Source organism: Antrostomus carolinensis, unplaced genomic scaffold (genome assembly GCF_000700745.2).
Source record: "Antrostomus carolinensis isolate BGI_N321 unplaced genomic scaffold, ASM70074v2 scaffold12589, whole genome shotgun sequence".
NCBI lineage: Eukaryota > Metazoa > Chordata > Aves > Caprimulgiformes > Caprimulgidae > Antrostomus > Antrostomus carolinensis.
The window spans coordinates 1-20,997 of record NW_010339302.1 but is presented as its reverse complement, the minus strand read 5'-3'; the positions used below and the strand labels follow the sequence as shown (position 1 = coordinate 20,997).

The 20,997-nt window shown below is 45.6% G+C and overlaps 1 protein-coding gene across 1 annotated transcript in view; it reads left to right on the top strand.

The window, feature by feature from the left end:
• Nucleotides 1–19,347, top strand: part of YTHDF2 (YTH N6-methyladenosine RNA binding protein F2) — a 20,905-nt gene extending 1,558 nt beyond the window's left edge. The window contains exons 2-3 of the mRNA XM_010175791.2: nt 3,486–5,072; nt 19,226–19,347. Coding sequence (XP_010174093.1) covers nt 3,504–5,072; nt 19,226–19,249 — 1,593 coding nt within the window. The 5' untranslated portion in view covers nt 3,486–3,503 and the 3' untranslated portion in view covers nt 19,250–19,347. The remainder of the gene's footprint in view (nt 1–3,485; nt 5,073–19,225) is intronic.
• Nucleotides 19,348–20,997: the final 1,650 nt, after the last annotated feature.

The window sequence follows — 20,997 nt, the reverse complement described above, 5'->3', positions numbered from 1 at the left end:
CAGCAGGAGTGAGGTAAAACTTGGTTAACTTTGAATGAAACTTTAGGGCGACTTCATCTCAGTTTGAAATGAGTCTTGTCAGCTCTCCTCTGTATTTTGACACTTAATATAATAGAAAATAAAAGCCTGGGGTTCAGTCTGGAGAGGACCCTGCTTCTGCTGAGCCAACCCGGCTCAAAATGCACAGTGTGCACCCCTTTTCTGAAGGTGGGAGTTACAAGCACAGCTCTGAAAAGTGAATTCAATGCAGCCCACTGCCACAGAGTAACACAAGTGCTTTCTGAAATTGCTTTCTGAGCTCTCCACACCAGCTTGAGGTAACCAAGCTGTCAAGTTTCGTGGTTCTTCATTCAAAAGCTGCTCTTTCAGGTGTGACTGTTACCAGTGGGTCAGCCTAGGAAATGAGGTTACTCTGTATTTTAAACCTCAGATACACAGTAAATTATTTTTAAAACCAAAAAGCTCAACAGCAACAATAAGTTAAATAAGCTTCAACCCTGCTTCTAGTCGTGAGGTGAAGAGGGATAGTGAATTTGAGGAAATAACTACAAAAAATTTTCGTTATTAGAGAGAATTAAAAGCTGGTGAAGTCTTATTTGCATGTTAATCAGCGGCGAGGTGGGAAGCGAAGTTAGAGCAGTGAGCCTGGCTGGGATCTGCTTTGAGCTGACACTGCTCAACCTGTTTAACTCCCCTGCTCCCTCCTTACTATGTGAGTACACCTGGTGAATACTCTGCAGGGAACAGCTTAATACTGACCACGTTAAAATACCTCATCAAGTTAAACGTTTAATGACAGGTAAGAAAATACTTTGAGGTGACAAAGGGACAGGTTTTCATCTGACAGTGACTGTGGGAAGAGCCTGGGGAGATGAAACTGCTCCTCTGCCTGCTGGGCTCAGGTTTTAGGTATGGGCTGGTGTGTTTATGTTCCATTAAAGCTAATTTGCAGGAGAATATATTGTTACTCTTGCAATTGACAGGATTCTCTTTTTGAAGAGACTTTGATGGTACAAAATAATTTCTTGAAGTTCCTTCATTTGCCTTATAAATTAGTGTCAGTATTTGTGCTTTTGGACAAGTTGAGCTCTAAAGACTGTTCATTAGTTTGGGTTTAGTGAGACTAAGTTCCTCAATTAGTAAAACTGTACCTTGGATAAGAGGTAGTTTTGTTATTAATTTGGTTTTGGGTCCCTTTTTTGGGGGGAAAATGGAAAGGATGGTGAGAGTGTCTCTGAATTTTTGTGCATTCACACCACAAAGTACCCCAGAAAGTTTTTTAGTGTTTTATACAATAAAACAAACCTCATCTCTGAAGGCATTATGTTAAATAATTTATATTAACTTTTGTAAAGTTGCTTTCCTTTAACTCGGTGGAAGTTGGAGAGACAAAACAGCTATTTCTGGAGGGTGCCAGACCCATCTTGAGAACCTCCATAGTTCTCAGTATGGCATGAAGTCCTTTGGGACTTGCCCTTGGCACGTGAAAACATGATTCCACGGGGGAAAAAAAATGGAGCAGAGCTTGCTGCAAGCCAGGCTTTTAAATGGGAACTGAACCCAACTTCCATCTCATCTGCATGGGGTTGGCACATTGAGGTTGGCCACACACACAGCTTCAAATTAGGGGATGAGAATGTCCATGAAGGTGGCTGTAACCGCTCCCCGGAGGGGCTGGTGGTTTGGAATGCAAAGTGATGGATCTCATCTCAGCAAATCTTAGTGATGTCTGACAGTTCCCTAATTGTCAAATTAAGCTTTTGTTTTCATAACCTAAAGGCTACTTGGGGTGTTCAAAGGGACTTTGACCATGACCAAGGCGTGGAGCAGGTTTTTTTTCCTCTCTGAATTTGAAGCCTTTCTTCTGCTGCTGTCGCCGTGCTAGAAAAGGCTCCTAATGAAACGCTATTAATTACTCCCCATTTTCAGGTATTTTTTTTTAGTATGTGCCCACAGCACTGGAGCAAAGTTGTGTTTTGAGGCTTTAAATCCCTGTTTCTTTGCAAGTTCTTGGAATATTATCAGCTCTGAAATTTTAAATTGTCAGGATAAAGCTGTTTTCATGGGTAATAAGTTTAAGGAAGGTATAATTAGGGACAGTGATGATTTTCATCACTGACAGTGGTGATGTTCATTTCTGGGATAGAAAAAGTCACTATTAAATGATAGTTCCCAGGAAAGTAGCTCAGTTTTATTCAAGACTTGAGAAAGTAATGACACTTTCTCACCCTAAGCAGGTCAAATTTAGGCTTGTAACTTTTTAGGGAGCTGAATGCAGGAAGTTGTCTTCATGGGCAGGTTGAATCCTGAAGATTATAAACAGCTGAGAGATGGGAGTTCACTTCCACTGAGTTTTTTTTCCTCCATATTCCCCTTCTCTCTACATCCTTCCCCCAAACCCTCCCTCAAACACCAGAATAAGGGCTGATAAGTACGTTACACAGGTAAGAAGCTACAAAAAGTAGAAGATAATGTTTGGTTGGCAGGTAAGATGCTGTTTTCAAAGCCTGAGCAGGAGCTGTGGGGAAGTCCAGTCCCACATTGTGCATCAGGAACACAACACACTCCCATCTGAGCACGGGAAGCTCGCTAAGCCTTTGTGGTTAATCTTTTTGGCAAGGAAACAAGTTTTTAGAGCATTTCTAACAAAGGAGGTGTTTTGAGGCCGGGCCTGTTTATGTGCCCAGCCCTAAGGTAGGGAGAGGTGAGGCACGGGAATTCCCAGGCTGATTTTATTCAGGATCCCTTGAAATTTGTTCAACTCATTCTAACTATTGAGTGCTTTTTTTTTTTGGTGGTGTTTTTTTATGATCCCTTGAAATTTGTTGAACTCTTTCTAAATATTCAGTGCTTATTTTTTTCTTGGTTTTTTTTTGATCCCTTGAAATTTTTTCACCTCATTCTAACTATTTAGTGCTTATTTTTTGTTGTTTTTTTATGATCCCTTTAAATTTGTTCAACTTATTCTAATTATTGAGTGGGGTTTTTTTTTGTTGCTGTTTTTTTATGATCCTCGAAATTTGTTCACCTCATTCTAACTATTGAGTGGTTTTTTTGCACGGGAATTCCCTGTTGTTGTTTTTTTATGATCCCTTGAAATTTGTTCAACTCATTCTAACTATTGAGTGCTTTTTTTTGTGTTGGTTTTTTTTTGATCCCTTGAAATTTGTTCACTTCATTCTAACTAGTGAGTGTTTTTTTGTTGTTGTTGGTTTTTTTTATGATCCCTTGAAATTTGTTCAACTCATTCTAACTATTGAGTGGTTTTTTGTTGTTCATGATCCCTTGAAATTTCTTCACCTCACTCTAACTATTCAGTGCTTATTTTTTGTTGTTTTTTTATGATCCCTTGAAATTTGTTCGACTCTAACTATTGAGTGTTTTTTTGTTGTTCATGATCTCTTGAAATTCGTTGAATTCATTCTAACTATTCAGTGCTTATTTTTTTCTTGTTGTTTTTTGTTTGTTTGGGGTTTTTTTTACAGAACAATGCCTACACTGCAATGTCTGATTCCTACTTACCAAACTACTACAGTCCCTCCATTGGATTCTCCTACTCCTTAGGCGAAGCTGCCTGGTCTACGGGAGGTGACCCACCCATGCCCTACCTAACCTCTTACGGACAGCTAAGCAATGGGGAGCCTCATTTTCTCCCAGATGCCATGTTCGGGCAGCCAGGGGCTCTTGGCAGCACTCCATTTCTGGGACAGCACGGCTTTAACTTCTTTCCAAGTGGGATTGATTTTTCAGCTTGGGGGAATAACAGTTCTCAGGGACAATCCACTCAAAGCTCTGGCTACAGCAGTAATTACGCCTATGCCCCGAGCTCGTTGGGTGGAGCGATGATTGATGGGCAATCTGCCTTTGCTAATGAATCTCTTAACAAAGCTCCTGGGATGAACACCATCGACCAAGGGATGGCTGCTCTGAAGTTGGGTAGCACAGACGTCGCGAGCAACGTCCCCAAAGTCGTCGGTTCGGCTGTGGGTAGCGGATCCATGACCAGTAACATGGTGACATCTAACAGTTTGCCTCCAGCTACCATCGCTCCTCCAAAACCAACCTCTTGGGCTGACATCGCCAGTAAACCAGCTAAGCAGCAGCCTAAGCTGAAGACCAAGAATGGCATTGCAGGTTCAAGTCTTCCACCTCCTCCCATAAAACATAACATGGATATTGGAACTTGGGATAACAAAGGGCCGGTGGCAAAAACACCTTCGCAGGCTTTAGTTCAGAATATTGCTCAGCAACCAGCCCAGGTGTCCCCTCAACCCGTGGGTCAGCAGATCACTAACAGCCCACCGGTGGCACAGGCTTCCAGCGGGCAGCAGCCCCAGCCTCTTCCCCCGCCACCGCCGCAGCCAGCCCAGCTGCCCGTGCCCCAGCAGGCGGCTCAGCCCACCCGTTGGGTCGCACCTCGTAATCGTGGTAACGGGTTCGGTCAGAACGGAGTGGATGGGAACGGAGTGGGACAGTCTCAAACCAATTCTGGTTCTGTTCCTTCAGAACCTCATCCGGTCTTGGAGAAGTTAAGATCTATCAACAATTATAACCCCAAGGATTTTGATTGGAACCCAAAACACGGCCGGGTTTTCATCATTAAGAGTTATTCTGAGGACGATATCCACCGGTCCATTAAATACAACATCTGGTGCAGCACAGAGCACGGCAACAAGAGACTGGATGCTGCTTATCGCTCCATGAACGGGAAAGGCCCCGTTTACTTACTGTTCAGTGTCAACGGTAGTGGTCACTTCTGCGGAGTAGCAGAAATGAAATCTGCTGTGGACTATAACACCTGTGCGGGTGTGTGGTCCCAGGACAAGTGGAAGGGACGTTTTGATGTCAGGTGGATTTTTGTGAAGGACGTTCCTAACAGTCAACTGCGACACATCCGTCTAGAGAACAACGAGAATAAACCAGTGACCAACTCCAGGGACACTCAGGAGGTGCCTCTGGAAAAAGCTAAGCAGGTGTTGAAAATCATTGCCACCTACAAGCACACCACCTCCATCTTCGATGACTTCTCACACTATGAGAAACGCCAAGAGGAGGAGGAAAATGTTAAAAAGGTAACTTGTTTGTCTGTCTCGGCGAAGTCCTGACGACTAAATCCAGGGTCTGAACGTGTGGGCTTGTGAGCAGCTTTGGTGGCCATCAGGCTGCCCTTTTGGCTTGCACGTGGAACCCATTACCCAAAGGGCAGCTCTGATTTGGGGTGGAAATGGGTGCCAGCACCCCAGCAGAGCGGTGTGAGGAGGTTTGCCAGGCCCTGCCTGCAATCAGCTGCTAGACCCCAGCCTTCCCCGAGTGCTGTATTCTAAACAAGTTGTATTTCTGTGCTGTTGTCAGCTCATGGATCAGGACAGTGTGAAGTACGAGTTGTTTTTTCCTCCATATTCCACTTCTCTCTGCATCCTTCCCCCAAACCCTCCCTCAAACACCAGTAGGGGATCAGTGGGGGGTTTGGGGAGTTGTTAGGACACACAGCCAGGTCTTTGAACAACCACTTAATCCACCCCCTACCCACAGTGGGGTCAGTGTGACAGATGTTTCCCACCACTTGTAAAACCTTCAGGAATGGCAGTTCCTGTCCCTCCTTGGGCAATCTATTCCTACACTTAATTATCCTTCTCGTTAGAAGGCTTTGTCTAATGCCCAACCTAAATCTCCCTCACTGCAATTTCAGTCAGTAACTACTTGTCCCCTCTCTTGGGTGGACGTGGAGAGGATCAGTCTGTTCCTCTTGGCAGCGAGCTCTGCTTGTGTGTGAAGCCAGTGGGCTGTCACCTGCATGGGCACTGTGGCACATGAGCCACGCTGGCCACCTGCCTGTGACTGTGTTGGCTTCTTACTTGGGTCCATCAGCTCGAAACCTGCTGTCATGGATTCGTTAACAGGAGGATTGTTAATTAAAAATTCTGCCCTAAAATTCAATGGGCCTTGAATCTTTCTTGGATACGGCTGCGTGGCAGTTCCCTGTAGCTGGCCTTCCCCACAACAGAGGTCTTGCATGTGTTTGATCAAACCACTAATTACAAATTAGCATTAACACAACCCCCTGAGAGTTTTCACAGAATCCCAGACTGGTTTGGGTTGAAAGGAAGGGGACCTAAAAGATCATCCAGTCCCACCCCCCCTGCCATCAGCAGGGACCCCTTCCACTAGACCAGGTTGCTCAAAGCCTCATCCAGCCTGGCCTTCAACACTTCCAGGGAGGGGGCAACCTGTTCCAGTGTCTCACCACCCTCACAGTGAAGAACTTCTTCCTAATATCTCATCTAAACCTCCCCTCTTTCAGTTTTGACAGGTTTTTTGATGACCTCTTTTTAAGTTCAGCAATAGGGAATTTTCCACCCAGCAGTTGGAAGAACTGCATCAGGAGCTGCAGCTGCTCACCACGGCAGTGAAAGCAGTTTTAATTTTATATATATATAAAAATATATATTTTACTTGGAGCATTGTCTGTATAAATAACATCACCCATACACCAAGGTGTTCACCTTCTGCAGCTGACACCCTGGCACTTAGAGCTCTTGAAGAAAATCCATAAGGGAGGAATACATTGCAAGGTGTGGAGGTGTGAACTTGATTTTTTTGTAAGAACCTGAATATTTTGTGTGACTTCACATCCTAAAACTCTTCTGCTTGATCACCACCAGTCTGTAGTGAAGTGATTATTTCTCTTTTAATGAGGTTTTGAAAACGAGTCTGTGCAGGACATCGTAGGAAGTGGGACTTCTCCAGCTGTGACTTTAGGGAGCAGCAGTTTGCAGTGTGAGAGGGACAGACCTTGGCACAGCAGGAGAGCACAAGGAGCAGGGAAAACATTGCCAGAAGGGAGGTGGGGTTGGATGGATGAGAAGAGTTAACACTGGGGAGGTGCCAGCAGGTAGGAAGGAGAAGGAAGAGTGACAGAGTGGGGAAGGCTGAGGAAAAAGTGATCAGACCAGTGGTCTCTGCTGTGTTTTCAAGCTGTTTGTAATGTCTGGAAATCAGTAAAGTATTAAAAACGTGGCTTAGCAATTTTCTTAAAACTACAAACCATCTTCATCATCTTTCCAGTTGTATTTTGAAGTCTCCTCCCTGCTTTCTTCAGTTCCTTTGAGACGTGTAGCCTGGGAGGGGTAGAAGCTGTGGCTGATGGATGTTCAGTGTGCCAGCACCTCCTTTCTAATTAACATTCGAAGCTGTTGATTAGGAAAACATTTATTCTTTGAAAGGGAACCTTATCTTATGTCTTAGGAATTCATAGGAAGGTGGGAGCCTTGTAGATATCCAGTCAGTGTTTGCTTTTTCCCATTGACTCACTCTTTGTTGCACACTTGGGGCCCCAGCCCTGTCACATCCGGCACGGAGGAAGTGACTTGCTCTTTTCTTTCAGCAGCAGTTTGACCTCCTCGATTGCTTGCTGACGCAGCCTTGAAGATGGTTGAGGTTTCCATCACTGCTCTTTCATGGTTTCATTGAGAAGCAGTTGGTTTTGCTCAAGGAAGGTGGTGTTTTTGGGTTTTTTTGCGTTTTGTGTTGGTTTTTTTTCCTGGAGTGAATGCTGATGGCTACCCTGGAACTGTAGGTGACAAAAAAACCCCAAACAACCCCTAGCCACACAATATCTGCCTTGAAGCATCACCTGGGTTCAAAAATACATCAGAAACCAGAGTTGAGGCACTGGAAAGTTTAAAATGAAGCAGCTGGTGGTGCAGCTCCCTGCCTGCAGTCTTGTCAAGCTGCTTTTGTGTCAGGGAAATCCCATTGCTACCAGCTTACTGTCTCTGCCACCAGTCTGTGGATGAATGTTCTGCATTCCTGTTCCTTGAAGCTTAAAACATCTCAAGGTTTGGGTTGTTTTGAACTTCTAACAAGCTGCAGTTGTCTCATTTGGCTTCCAGCTCGCCTAAAACTTGGATTTGCGGTTTGATTCCTGAAAATGGGATGAGCTGTTGTGAAAGTCTGGGAACTCTTGAATATTCTTTTCTTTTATACTTCTTACTGTTAGAGTCACTTCTGAATTCCCTAAAATAGTTCCAAGAAATCATCTGAAAAGTGCTTGGCTTAGTGTTCCTGCTGTTCCCTTTGGCTGGTGAAGGGGAGTACACAATTCTGGGTTGAAAACACTGAAGTCACACTCTTGTTTGTCCTTTTTCTGCTGCCTGTGCCCACCTTGTCCTCAGAGCCTGATCTCCATTTCTTTCAAGTGTCTTGCTTTGCTCTACTAATTCCATTTTTTTTTTTAAATGTTTGGATGTTCTCTTGGGCCAAAATGATGAAGCTGATTCCCAGTGCAATCCTACCTGAAGCAGTTGAGGACTTAAAACTCCTAACAGCTGCTTTTATGGTAGAGCCTGTCACTAACTTCTACCCTGTAAGAACTGTTTTATCTTTGTTTAAAACAAACAAACAAACAAAACCCCCAACACCACCAGAAATCCCTGATCTGTAGTGAAACACTTGTGTTTCTAGGAATGTTGAAGTCACCTCAGTGTAAAGAGAGTGATCTGCTTGCATGTGGAAGGTAACAGCTTGTGTTTTCTGGAGAAGCAGTGAATGTAAACTCTAAGGGAAGTTTATTTTGCTTCTTTCTCCCATTGCCTTGACCAAGGTTGGGGTACATGGCTACTTGCAGGTTCTAGGGGTTTTAGGAAGCATATCCCACGAAAATCAGTCCTGTCCTGTCCAAGTGCTCAGCTCTCAGGTTTGGAGTTGGGAAGAGACTCGGGTGGGTGTTGAGTCAGGATGAGCTGTGCAGGATGGAGTGGCTTTTTGTGGGGGTTTTTTCACGCTGAGATCTACCAGCCTTGAAAGAGAAAGGTGTGATTTGCCAGACTGCAACTATTATTCTCTGAAATGTGCTGCTTTGTGTCTCAGCTGACACCATCTGCTGGTTAAAAGAGTATTAATAGTGGCAAGTGTCACTGCTCCCCTCAGAAGTTATGATTTAAGGGGACACTAAGTGGTGTTCTGTGAGCCTGTTTGAAACTAGCAGAGTGTTTCAGAGTCACTGTAAAAAAAGAAATGCTTTCTGATGTATTTTGCAAAGATCTTTCTTTTTTCTTCCCAATCTGTAATCTCAGAGGGGAGGAGGGAGCACATTTCCTGTAGGGTTTTTCTCCCACTGTTACACTCATCGTGGCTGGTGCTGGATTTGCTTTGGCTTTACCATATCCAACAGGACAGCATTTCTGAGGACAAGATTTGGTTCCTGGATATCCAAGCAAAGCCAGCAGTTTCCTCTGACAGCGAGAGAACACGACTTGCACTCACACAGTTCCTTTCATCCCATGATCCCAAGGCTATTTGCTTTTTCTGCTCCAAATCCTGACCATAGTGAAATTAATTGATTGATGTACTGGGGACAGAATTTCCTTGCTGCCAATACCCTCTGCTGTTCAGCAACACACAAAGTTTCTCTCAATTTTATTTCCAGGCCTTTTAAATCCTCTACATCTGTGTCTCTGCTCATAGATTTGCCCAATAATAGAGGAAATGGAAACCTTTCTGCTTATTCTAGTAGTTTGGTGCTGGCTCTTTGACACAAGAAGGTCTTTGTGCTGATGATATTTTTAAACCAGACTTACAAAGCCCTTAACAGCATTCTGGTGTATTTTTGGTTGTGTTCTAGCTTTGTTTAAAGGCAGGAGGGAGCTGGAGGGGAAGGTTTAGGTCTGGCTTGTGCTGTAATCTGTGGGATTTTTGTGCTGTAAGATGGGGAACTTTATTTCCTCATCCCTAAAACCAGAGCAGCTGGGAGCCATTTCACTGCAACTAAAGTGGAAGTTGGAACCTCGTAGCCCTGCCTCTCACTGTTAATATCTTGTTATCAGTCTTTAAAATAATATTTTAATACAATTAAAATAATATTTTGATACAATATAATTAATAAAATAATATTTTAATGCAATGCAATAATATTTTAATACAATATTTTAAGTTTATAAAATAATGTTTAAGGTAGACTTGTTGAAGTTGATTCAAGGAGCTGTTGAGATGCACTGTTCAGAATTGTTTCTCGAGGACTGGTGATGGGATTCTGGGCTGGACACATGAGGAGGTTTTGCACCTCTCACAGGTACGTCCTGGAGCAGGGGGTGTTTATTGGGAAGTTGTTCCCAACTCTCTTTTCCCCCCCTTGATGTGGGCAAAGCTTCTTACCCTCTGCCATCCAAGTTATTTTCACCTTGGCTGAGTCATTTCAGCCTTCAAAATACCCTGAACTGATTGTTCTTTTAAATATGTTCATTGCATTCATTATGAACATACTAATGACTTCAAATTAATGTCTTAAATTTAAAGAAAAAATACTTTGTTCCTCCTTCAGCAGTTAATTTGAAATTGCATGTGTGTGGCTGGCAAATTCCCTAGAAGCAGCATGAAGGGTTTGGTGTGTGAGCAGGAAGCGTGTAAGTTGTCAGCAGCAATGGCTTTTTTTTTTTGCTTTTCCTTTTTTTTTCTTATTTCTTTGATTTTCCCCCCCCCCCAGAGTTGTGGGTAACTTGCTGACACTGAGGTTAATAGCTACTGACACAAGCTTTGTGTTCCCAGTTATTTTATTAACAGCTGCTTCTCCAGAAAAAGCAGTTTTCCATAGAAGATAAGGATTTGCTGGTTATTTTGTTCAGTGAAAGCACCAGGACCTGGTCTTGTTCAGTTCCCTGGATTATTTTTTTTCTAAGTGCAGAAATCACAAGATATTGCTGAAAACTGATGAGGATCCCAAGGACACTTGGAAATGTTGATACATAAGCCTTGTGTATATGCAGTGCATCAAGAACAGCTTCATGCACAGTGTTCCTCCTTTGTTCTTAACAAAAATATAATTTTGATAGGTTTTTTTTGGTCTGAAAGAAGCAGCTTTTTATGTCCTGTAAAGTGATTTGTGACAGGTATTCATTTAGGAACCTTCTTGTTCTGTTCTGTGTGATCGTTTTCACCGGGATTATCAGAGCCCTTTGGTTTTCTTGGATGTTCTTGTTTATATTATGATGGTAATTTGACTGTTTTATGGCTTTATGAGTTAATAAACCAGTTCCTTAGTGGTGCCAAATGCCAGCTAGAGCGGTGCCACCCTGCTTTTCCTGTAGCAGAGTTACCCAGGGAAGTCTCTGTCACGAGGATTGTCCTTCTCCAAGCCCATGGCTGGGATAGAGAGTCGATTATAACTCCTCCCAGGGACTAGCTGCCCAGTGTGAGGCTTTTTAATTGTCTGTAACTCCTGTAATAATGCATTTGGATTTTGTAAGCCATTTTTCAGCAAGAACTTGGAAATGAAGACTGATGAGAACATTTTTATATTAAAAGGACAATGCTGAGCTTTTTTTCTTGTTTGTATGTGGTTAACTGCAGAGCTGTTTCTTGTAATGTCATACCAGTTTAGAAGACTCCGATAAAATCAACCTAAAACTCTTAGTTTCTAATCTTGGAGGGGGAAAGAAACCACGTTATTTTAGTTTCCTTCCCTGTGTTTGTCTGTACACACGGGGAAGACTCTACTCTCAGCTCTGTATTTATAATGTGGTGCCATCTCCTGTAAAATGACTTCAAAGAATTTCCCATCATCATCATCTACAAATCTTTTAAGAAATCACAAAGTCCTGATCATCAACCTTTTGGTTGTTGCAAACCAGCCTGATTTGGGGTTCGGGTGATTCGAGTGCCGTGTTCTTGATGTGTTTAAAAGGGGGGAAAAGAAAGAAAGTTGAAATATAACCCCGTGTTCCAGTGAATACTGCTCTGTGCTCCCTTTTGAGTGGCAATAAAATGAGGGTAACACACAAAGGGAGTATTGGCTCTTTTACTTGAGCTTGTGAATTCAGCTCTTCATGGCTGACAGCAGTAGGCTTGTCCTTTCATAATACAGAATATTGTGTGTTTTTTTTCCTTGTAGCATGAAGTATTTCTTCTGCCTCATTTGGGATGGAGACAGTATTTTAGCTTCAAACACAAGAACTGCAGTGGGTCAGTCCATAAGGTTGTTTGGACACGGGGAGACGACGTTGCTCGAGCATCCTTCCTCTCTTTTTCCAAGTGAAAAGCTCCATGAGCAGCAACGTGGTCAAGAGCAAATGCCTGTAAGGATAGTGCAAGAAAATATTTACCCATCTCTGAAGGTTTTCCTTGCCTTTAACAATTAGTGGCTGAGGAATTTCTTTAACCCAGAGGATGTATCTTTCTCTTTAACGATTCATGATTTTTCTTCTTGTCCAAGGTGTTGATTAATTCCTTGAGCATCCTCAGGATCCTGAGGCAGCAAGTCCTTCAGCTTAATTATGTGTTGTGTAAAGAAACACATCCCTTTGGTTGGTTTGCTTTGAGTCTGCCTCGTGTGATACTCCCTAGTTCTTGTGCTGGAGGAGGTGGTGAACCTCTGGTAAATGCAGTTCAAAACTATTTGATTAAACTTTCACCTTAACTATTCCCGTTACTTTTATCCTTGCTATTAAGTTTCTTAATTTCCCTATTTTGTGAGGATTTCAGTCAAAGCCAAGTGCCCTGCTCCATAATGAGGACATTGAGCTGCCCAAGTGGGAAGTGTTGGTGTGCTGGAAGCAGCAAACTGCAAAAAGAAACATCTCATCCCGTGTAGTGACAGGGAAGAGTAAAACCTTCCTGCTCTAAGACAAGGAGGATTTTATTTTCCATCCTAATAACTTGAAAGAACTTGTGCCAGTTGTTATTTTACTTGTGCTCCAAAGCCAGCAAGTCCAGTTCCAGTCCCTGGTGGGAGTCCAGTTGTCCTCATGTGGAATGTGGGAATCCTCCCAGGCTGCTCTGTGTTGCTCTTTGCTCTAAATATTCACGTACGTTCTTAGCTCTGTCACCATTCTGTTTCCTCTACAAGTTTTTTCCCCTGTGGGACAAGGTTCTCTATGGGAGGATAATTATAAATGTTGATGAGAATTGGGTTGCTGTGCTCATGCAATCACATGGGATGTTTAATTAAGCAAGAAGAGGTTTGTCCTTTGCAATTGGTTGCATCAGTTTTAAAGGTGCCTTCAAAGATGGTAGGGAGTGGTGGTGTGTCTGCTGGTATCTGACAGCAAGAACCACCTCACTTGTGTAAAACCCACCACAGGGGGAAAGTCCTGTCACTCTTCATGTCTTTCTTGGAGAATCCCAGAATTGCCTGGATGGGAAAAGCCCTTTAAGATCATGGAGTCCAACCATGAACCCAACACTGACCAGTCCCCAACTGACCCATGTCCCTCAGCACTATGTCTACAGGACTCTTCAATCCCTCCAGGGATGGGGACTCCACCACTGCCCTGGGCAACCCCTTCCAATGCCTCAGAACCCTTTCAGCAAAGAAATTCTTCCTCACATCCCATCTCAACTGCCCTGGCCACAACTGGAGCCCATTTCCTCTTGTCCTGTCCCTTGGGCCTTGGTTGGACAGACCCACCCCCACCTCTCTCCACCCTCCTTTCAGGGACTTGGACAGAGCCACAAGGTCTCCCCTCAGCCTTCTTTTCTTCTTTTACCCCAGGCTACTTGATGTGGAAATTCAGTGTGTGATGTTGAGGCACGTTTGAGCTTACAGCTGTACCTGGAGAATTCCGTCTTGCTGTTCCTTATTTATTCTCCGTGACTTCATATCCTTCTGACTAACTGATGAGGTGACCAGTGTGTAGACACTGTGGTGTGCTCAGGTTTCACGAGGAAACCAGAACTTCCCAACTGCCCAGCTGTGTGTGCTTAGTGTGGTGGCAGGAGACACTCCAGTGCTTCCTCCGGCTGCATTTTTGGGGACAAAGTCTGAGTTGCAGGGGCTGAGCAGGCACAGTTGCATCCCTGCTTGGCTCATGCTGTTTCAGTGATGCCAGTTTGGGGTTGTGTGGATATTTGGGTTTTCTTGGTTTGATTTTGATCTATAAAACAAAAGATCTTTCCTGCTCTGACAAAGAGTCACTTTTATTGGTGTGTCTCCCGTCTTTGTTCTTGCTGGTGAGCTCCGTTACCTGGACAGGAGGTAGGATGAAGGCTTCTGACCACAACCAGATCCCTGGATCTGATTTTAATCCCCTTTCCTAGGGGAGGCAGACCAGGATGGAACTTCTCTCTGTAACTCTGATGACTTTCTAATGCTGACAACAGGAAAACCTCATGTTTGCTTTGTACATCGCTCAGGACTCCAGGGTGTTTACAGAGCAGATGAGCATAATAAGAAAGTGATGCATCGTCCATCATTTGTGCTGACTGTGACCGTGCCTTGAGCTGGTCCTGCTGGGCACTTCTGGGGCAACAAGCTGCCCTAATTCCTAAGGCAAGTCAAACATTCACCTCAGAGACATGGGCACACGGGCTTCCCGCGGCGTTGTTCGCTGGGATTGCATCCAGGGAGAAGAATTGGAGCAGGAAAACGTTGCGGTGTTGCAGTTCATGGTGGGCTGAGCCAGGCTGTTGAGCAAGGTGTCTCCTGAGTGAGAGTTGCCTGTGCTTGTCTTAAGGTCAGTATTTGATTTCTGGGTGTCCTGGCCCTTTGGGGAATGATACTGGGATAGCATAGTCCATATGAAGTGATCTCCTGTTGTTCCTTTGTGGGCACTTCCTGGGTGAGTGATGCCTTTGGCTTGTAGGATCTTCTGGGTTTAGATATGAGACTGTTTCCTGGCCTGTCTTGTGTGTTCCCACTGCTCTGCTGTGCTCCAGATCAGACAGGTCCAAACAAACCACAGTTTGGAAGCTGCACACCTGGGACTTGTGCTCTTGGTTCTTCTCCAGGCCCTCCCGTTGATTATAGTCTTCTATTTCCCCATCTGCAGTGTGGCAATAATATCCTCACCTTTGCCAGAGGAGAATTGAGGTTGAACCGTTGGTTGTTAATCAAGGTAAGAGCCTCTGTGCGGCGTTATCACCTATTGTCATCATTTCTGGTACGAACTCTTGAGCCTTTTGTTGTTGTTGGCTCCTCACAGTGTGACTGGATAATGTAATCTCTCATCAACCTTCTCCACCAGCTCCTTATTATCAGGACCTGGCTTGTGACATTGCTGCAGCCCCCCCCCAGGGACATTGGAGATGATTATTGAGGGTTCCTACTTACACATGCTTGCCTTGTCTGAGCTTGGTGCTTCTAAACACCATCAGCTCAGAAGCACAGTGGTGATGTGTGGGTGTCAGCACTTGATTTGAGTGGTGACATGTGTCTTTCTAGTCATTGGTGTGTGGCTTTGTGCTTCAGCCATTTTGGTGCTGCCGTGCTCCTGCCCCTCCGGTTGCTGAGGGATTTAATAGATGGAGATGAGAGTCTGGTGTCTTTTTCTTTTCTCCTCCCACATGGATCAATAAGACACAGCCCAGGTCTAATGAAAGTGCAGCTGAAGAGAATAAAACACTTTCTGATGGAATTTCTTTGCTCTCCGGGGACTCTATGCCAGAGCAAACCCAGCGTGTGCGTGCAGACACTGCTCTGCCTTCTCCTGGGCTGTCCTGTGGGTTACACCATCCCACAGCCCATGATTTTGGAGGAAGATGAGCCAGGGAGGATGAACGTTTGCAACACCACTAACCTTTGCAATGTGTGCTGGTAGATCTGTTTGCTGCTTTGCTATGATTTAGATGCTCACTTGTAACTCCACAACACCCCGAGGACCAAAATGTGTTTGTGTGCTGGAGCTGGACTGACAGATTAGATGGTGTAAAAATCCTTCAGGTCCTGGCTTATCCCCCTCATTCCCAGGAGAAGACACAAGAGAGCAACTGTGAGAAGAGCAAGACAAACAATACTGACATGAGCAAAAAGCTGTTGCATCCCTGCTGCCCTCGGCAGCGCCTGCTTGGCCGGGCAGAGCTCTTGCCTGGCTGCCTCCACATCTCCCGGGGTGGAAGCTTGGCTCTACCCAGAGCCTGGCTCTTCATGGAGGGCAAGGCAAGATAGATCGAGGGAGGTGTTGAAGTCAGCCCCTCGAGAGCCCGCAGCAAGTGTCTTGCTGTGTTTTTCTGTTGCAGGCTCCTTAGGAGACAGTTTGAGGTGCTGGCGGAGGGGAGCGGGTCATTCTGCGCCGCTGTTTTGAGGTTGAGTAGCAGGAGGTTTTAAACAGAAGATTGGGAAGAGAAAAATTAGGCTGTAATCCACCCTGAAATTAAAATATTCACTTCAGGGCATGTCTGTCTGGTCCCCTCTCTAGTTTGGGGACACAGGGACATCTCATCTAGCCTCTCCTTTGAAGGTGGTGCCTTCTGTTTTGGCACAGTGGGATTTTGAGGGGGGGTGATGTCACTTTTGTACCAAGGCTGGGGCTTGTTCCCCACTCCCTGTGTTAACCATATACCAGCCTCGGGAGCAGCTTCACCTTCACAGCGGGGAGGAGAAGTGACTAATTGGGGTCTGACTGGTCAGCTAAGGGGGTGTGGCCTGCTCAGCAGGACCCTTGGCCACTGCAGCCAGCCAGGGACACGGCGAGCAGAGCAGGACAGGCGGCGTTTGGGAAGACAGAGGCGTTAGCTCCGGCTCCTTCCCGAAGGAATGTGTCACAGTGCCATCTGTCCTTGTTTAACGTCACGGTGCTGGCTACCGAGCCAGGCAGCAGAGGAGGAACAGGGCTTGGCACCTTCCTTTTGATTTGTGGCTTCTCCCTGGTTTTACTCTGTGTTCAAGCCTGGCTTTGTTTTTTGTGGTAGTTGTTATTTTGCTGTTGCACGGCAGCGGTTTTTGAGTAAAGAATAAGGGCCTGGGACAGATCTGGGCAGACTGACTGGAGAAGAGGAGAATGAAATCGACTTGATGCAGGGCAGATACTCTTGAAGGGAATACATGCCTTTGTCTAATCCCTCTCTCTCCCCACAAGGCAATCTGTTCACTGTATCACACAGGACTCGCTTTGCCATCCAGCTCGTGCAGAGGAGTTGGAGCTGAACCCTCCCTGGGTCACTGTGAGCATGGGGTTGGGGGTTGGGGGGCTGCCAAAACCTGTTATGAGCTGGATGCAAGGCCTCCCTTTTTGGGGAAGGTTTCTAGGAATAGATGGCTGTAAGTGCTGTTAGCCAGGGGTTGAAGCTTCTCAGAGACAATTTCTCCCCAGATTTAACAGTGGTGGCAGAGGATGGTGTTTTTTGGATCAACCCACGTGCTCCTGGCAGAGTTTTGTGCTCCTCTGGAAGGGAATGTGCCTCTGATGAGCAGGTTGATGTGGGGCAGGGGGAAGCAGACAGGCAGCTCTGCTGCTGCCCCAACGGTGGAGAACACAGCCTGGGCAGAGCCATGGAAACATCCTGAGCTGAAACAACCAGATATGAGTTTGAGCCCTAACAGTGTCCCTGTGACATAAATTAACACAAGGGAGAACCACCTTGTTGGGTACTGCAGGTGTTGCCTCAGTGTGGAGGCGGGATGGACTTGGCATCGCTCAGGACTGGCTTAGGTGGTGATGAACTTGTTCCACCACAGAGTACAGGAGCCAGAGCCAAAACACCACAGTGCCCTTCACACAGGAGAGTGCAGGGACTTGCCTGTGCTCAAGAAGATGCAGTTCCGAGGCAGGGAGGAGCATCAGCCAAGAGCCCTTCAGCTGTTGACAAGTTTTATTTTTCAGGTGGTGTCATAGGAGCTGGAAACAGCACTTTGAACGTGGGCTGGGCAGCGTCTCGTAACCTCTTGGGATAATCTAGATCCACTTCTGTGAGAAGCTGCTGGGTTTTGTTGGGTTTAACAGAGCAGAGACTGTGGTGCGTGGCACAGGAGAGGGTATAGCAGCCATGGGTGGGTGCCTGGGTGTATCTGGTGCTCTGCTGCCTGTTCAGCTGGGTGCAGATGTTTGGACACTGTGTTCCTGTGATGCTGGAGGAGAGATGTGATGAATTCCAAGGGAGTGGTAGCAGCAGTCGGTGGGAAATCCCTGTGGTGCCAACCCTTGGGAGTCCTGTGAACCTGTTTTGTTTTGTTTTTGAGTGAGATGCCATCAGTAGGTTTCAGAGTTATCAGTGAGGTGTTGTGCTGGTAGCTGTGGGCTGTTTCAGCCCTGAGGAAATCAGGACTCCCTAGACTTGAGCTGCAGTCTGCTTGGACACCCACGTGGGAGTTCGGGTGAGGCTGTAGGGTCCGTGCAACACCCGGGGTGTCTGGGGAGCCGGGCTGCCCTGCTCCAGCAGAGCTGTGCCACCGACACCAGCATTCATTCCTTGCTTCCTCTTTCTTTTTCCTGATGAAGAGTCTCTGCCTGATCCCCACAGCACTCCCAAGTCCTGCTCCCAAAGTCTTCTCCAGTCCAGAGCTCTGCTGGTTTCCACCCACATCTCATGGGTGCTGTGGGTCCGTGCCCAGGAGTGGGGAATATTGTCACCCCTGTTTGATCCCTCACTGACTGCAGCTGCAAACTTCAGTATTGACCTAAAATCACTTTTTTTCCCCCCTTTTTCACCAGTTCTTCCTTAGTTTGTCCTTGGTTGTTTGGGGGTTTTTTGGGTTTGTTGTTTTGTTTTGTTTTGTTTCTCTTTGAAGCTATTAAACCTCAAGCTTGGAGCAGCCTGTCCTGGGGAGAGCCTGTAACTCTGCTGCAGACTGCTGCTGTGAGCAAGGAGAGAGGAAGAGGAGGGAGATGTGGACCTGTTAGAACAAGGCCACAAGGATGATCCGAGGGCTGGAGCAGCTCTGCTGTGAGGACAGGCTGAGAGAGTTGGGGCTGTTCAGCCTGGAGAGGAGAAGGCTCCAGGGAGACCTTCTAGTGGCCTCCCAGTACCTGAAGGGGCTCCGGGAAGGCTGGGGAGGGACTTTGGCCAAGGGCAGGGAGTGACAGGACAAGGGGTGATGGCTTGAAAGTGGCAGAGGGGAGATGGAGCTGAGATGTGAGGAAGAAATTGTTTGGTGTGAGGGTGGTGAGACAGTGTCCCAGGTTGGCCAGAGAAACTGTGGCTGCTCCTCCCTGGAAGTGTTGAAGGCCAGGCTGGATGAGGCTTTGAGCAACCTGGTCTAGTGGAAGGTGTCCCTGCTGCTGGCAGGGGGGTTGGGACTGGATGAGCTTTAAGGTCCCTTCCAACCCAAACCAGTCTGGGATTCTAAGAGGAGCAGAGCTGTGGTGACAAGGGGAAGCGTGACAAGCTGGTCGACCCCAGCGCTGTCAGATCCGTCGCGTTGCCGTGCGCAGCCCCGGAGCCTCCTGTGCAAAGAGAAACACCTTCCTCCTCTTTTGGGTCAGGCCCCCATCGCAGATCCACGTGTTTAAATGCTGACGTGTGCAAGTGATTAATAAAATTGCTCTTGACTAACGTGTTCTTTTTATTTTTCCTTTTGCAGGAACGCCAAGGCCGTGTCAAGTAAAAGGCCATTCCTCCCCCAGAGACTGCAGCAGAGGTCTCATCCCAGCTGACTTTCAGAGAGAGAAAGAAAGCAAAAAAAAAAAATCAATCCCAGAGAAAATTAGGACTTTTTTTTTTTTTCTTAATTTCATTGACTTCAAAAAGACTCTTACAAAAACTCGCAGTTTAAAAAAAAAGAAAGGAAAAAAAAAACAACAACAACAAAACAAAAGGCATTGGAATTTTGGAATTTCACGAGACATAGGACTTTAAAAAAACAAAAACAACAAAAAAAAAATCCCTTCTAGCTAGAGTATAGGTAAAAACTGTCCCTTTTCTTTTGGCTTTGGTTGTGATTTTGGAGCATACGCTTTGGTTTTTTTTGTCTTTTTACTATGGGAGGGTTTTTTTTCAGATTTTAAAGTCCATAAGTGGCATATGCCTTTTTTTTTTTCCCCCCTCTCTTAATTTTTAAACCCTGCCGCTTCCCTCCACCCCCTCACGCCTCCTTCCTTCCCCTGGTTTTGACATTTGCACTTGGAACACCCAGTTGTAACATCCACCATGGAAAATGGAATAACTTCTTTTTTTATGTATTTTTTTTTTCTCTTTCCCCACCCTGACCTGGAAGAGGAGGAATTCTACAAGGAATTTGGGGGTTTTGGCCTAAGAAGAATTGAACCAAAATTGTCCACGAGGTTGTGTCTTAAAGGTGGTTCATTTTTTTTTTTTCTCTGACCCTTTTGTTACTCAAAAGTCAGGAGTCCTAAGAAACCTTCTGTTCTTGTGCATTATATGGGTTTACAGCTGAAATCTGGATTAATTTGAATTTTTGAAAGCTGAGAACAGTGGTAAAAAAAAACTTGTTTTGTTTACAGGAAAACGAATTTTGGACACACACACACACACACAAAAAAAAAAAGAAAAATATTGTAAAATGTGTAGTGAATCTGTTCCTTCAGTTTCTTGTTAAGCCAATGAGGAATGGGCGTTGCCTTTTCTTTTCACCATTAATCACTTCTCGGTAATAAACGTGAGATCCTGTTGAGCATCACTGGTGTCTGCTGCTCCCTTTCCAGCGCTGCCCGCTCCGCGAGGACACGCTCCTCCTCGTTCCCCCTCTGCACAGCATCTTCTGGGGGGTTTAATTGGTATTTAAGGTATTAATATCTTAAAATAACGAGTGAAGTGTGATTTCTCCTCGGGTTTGAAGCAGGATGCTGTGATCCATCTCTGGGTGTCCCCCAGGTGGTACTGGGGTTTGTTCCCAGCACCTTGGGGTTGGTTTTGCTCCTTGATGTGGGAAGGTGTCCGGTGGCCTGGGCTGGCTCTGCAGGATTCATTCCCATTTCCTGGGTAAGTTGGGGATCACCTGGCTCCTTCCAGGTGGGTGTGGGATGCAGACACCCCCTCGCATCCCATATCATCTCCCCTGGGAAAACTGCTCAAAGGTGTGAAATCAAAAATCCAAAGTTTTCTTGTGTTGACAGTTCTGAGGGAATAAAAGAGCCATGAATGTATCCACTGTCTGAGCCACTACCAGGGCTTTAATTATCAACACTTAACGAGTCACCATCAGGGAAATTGTGTGATATTGCAAATATCTCAATTATTAAATTGCAATTGGGAAACATCTGGAAGCACCTTGGGTGGAAAATCAGCCTGGGGAGTCTCACTTGCCCATCATCGCCCTGGGCAGTGAATCCTCACACACTCTATGCACTCACTACACACTCTGCTTAATTTATTATTATTATTATTATTATTATT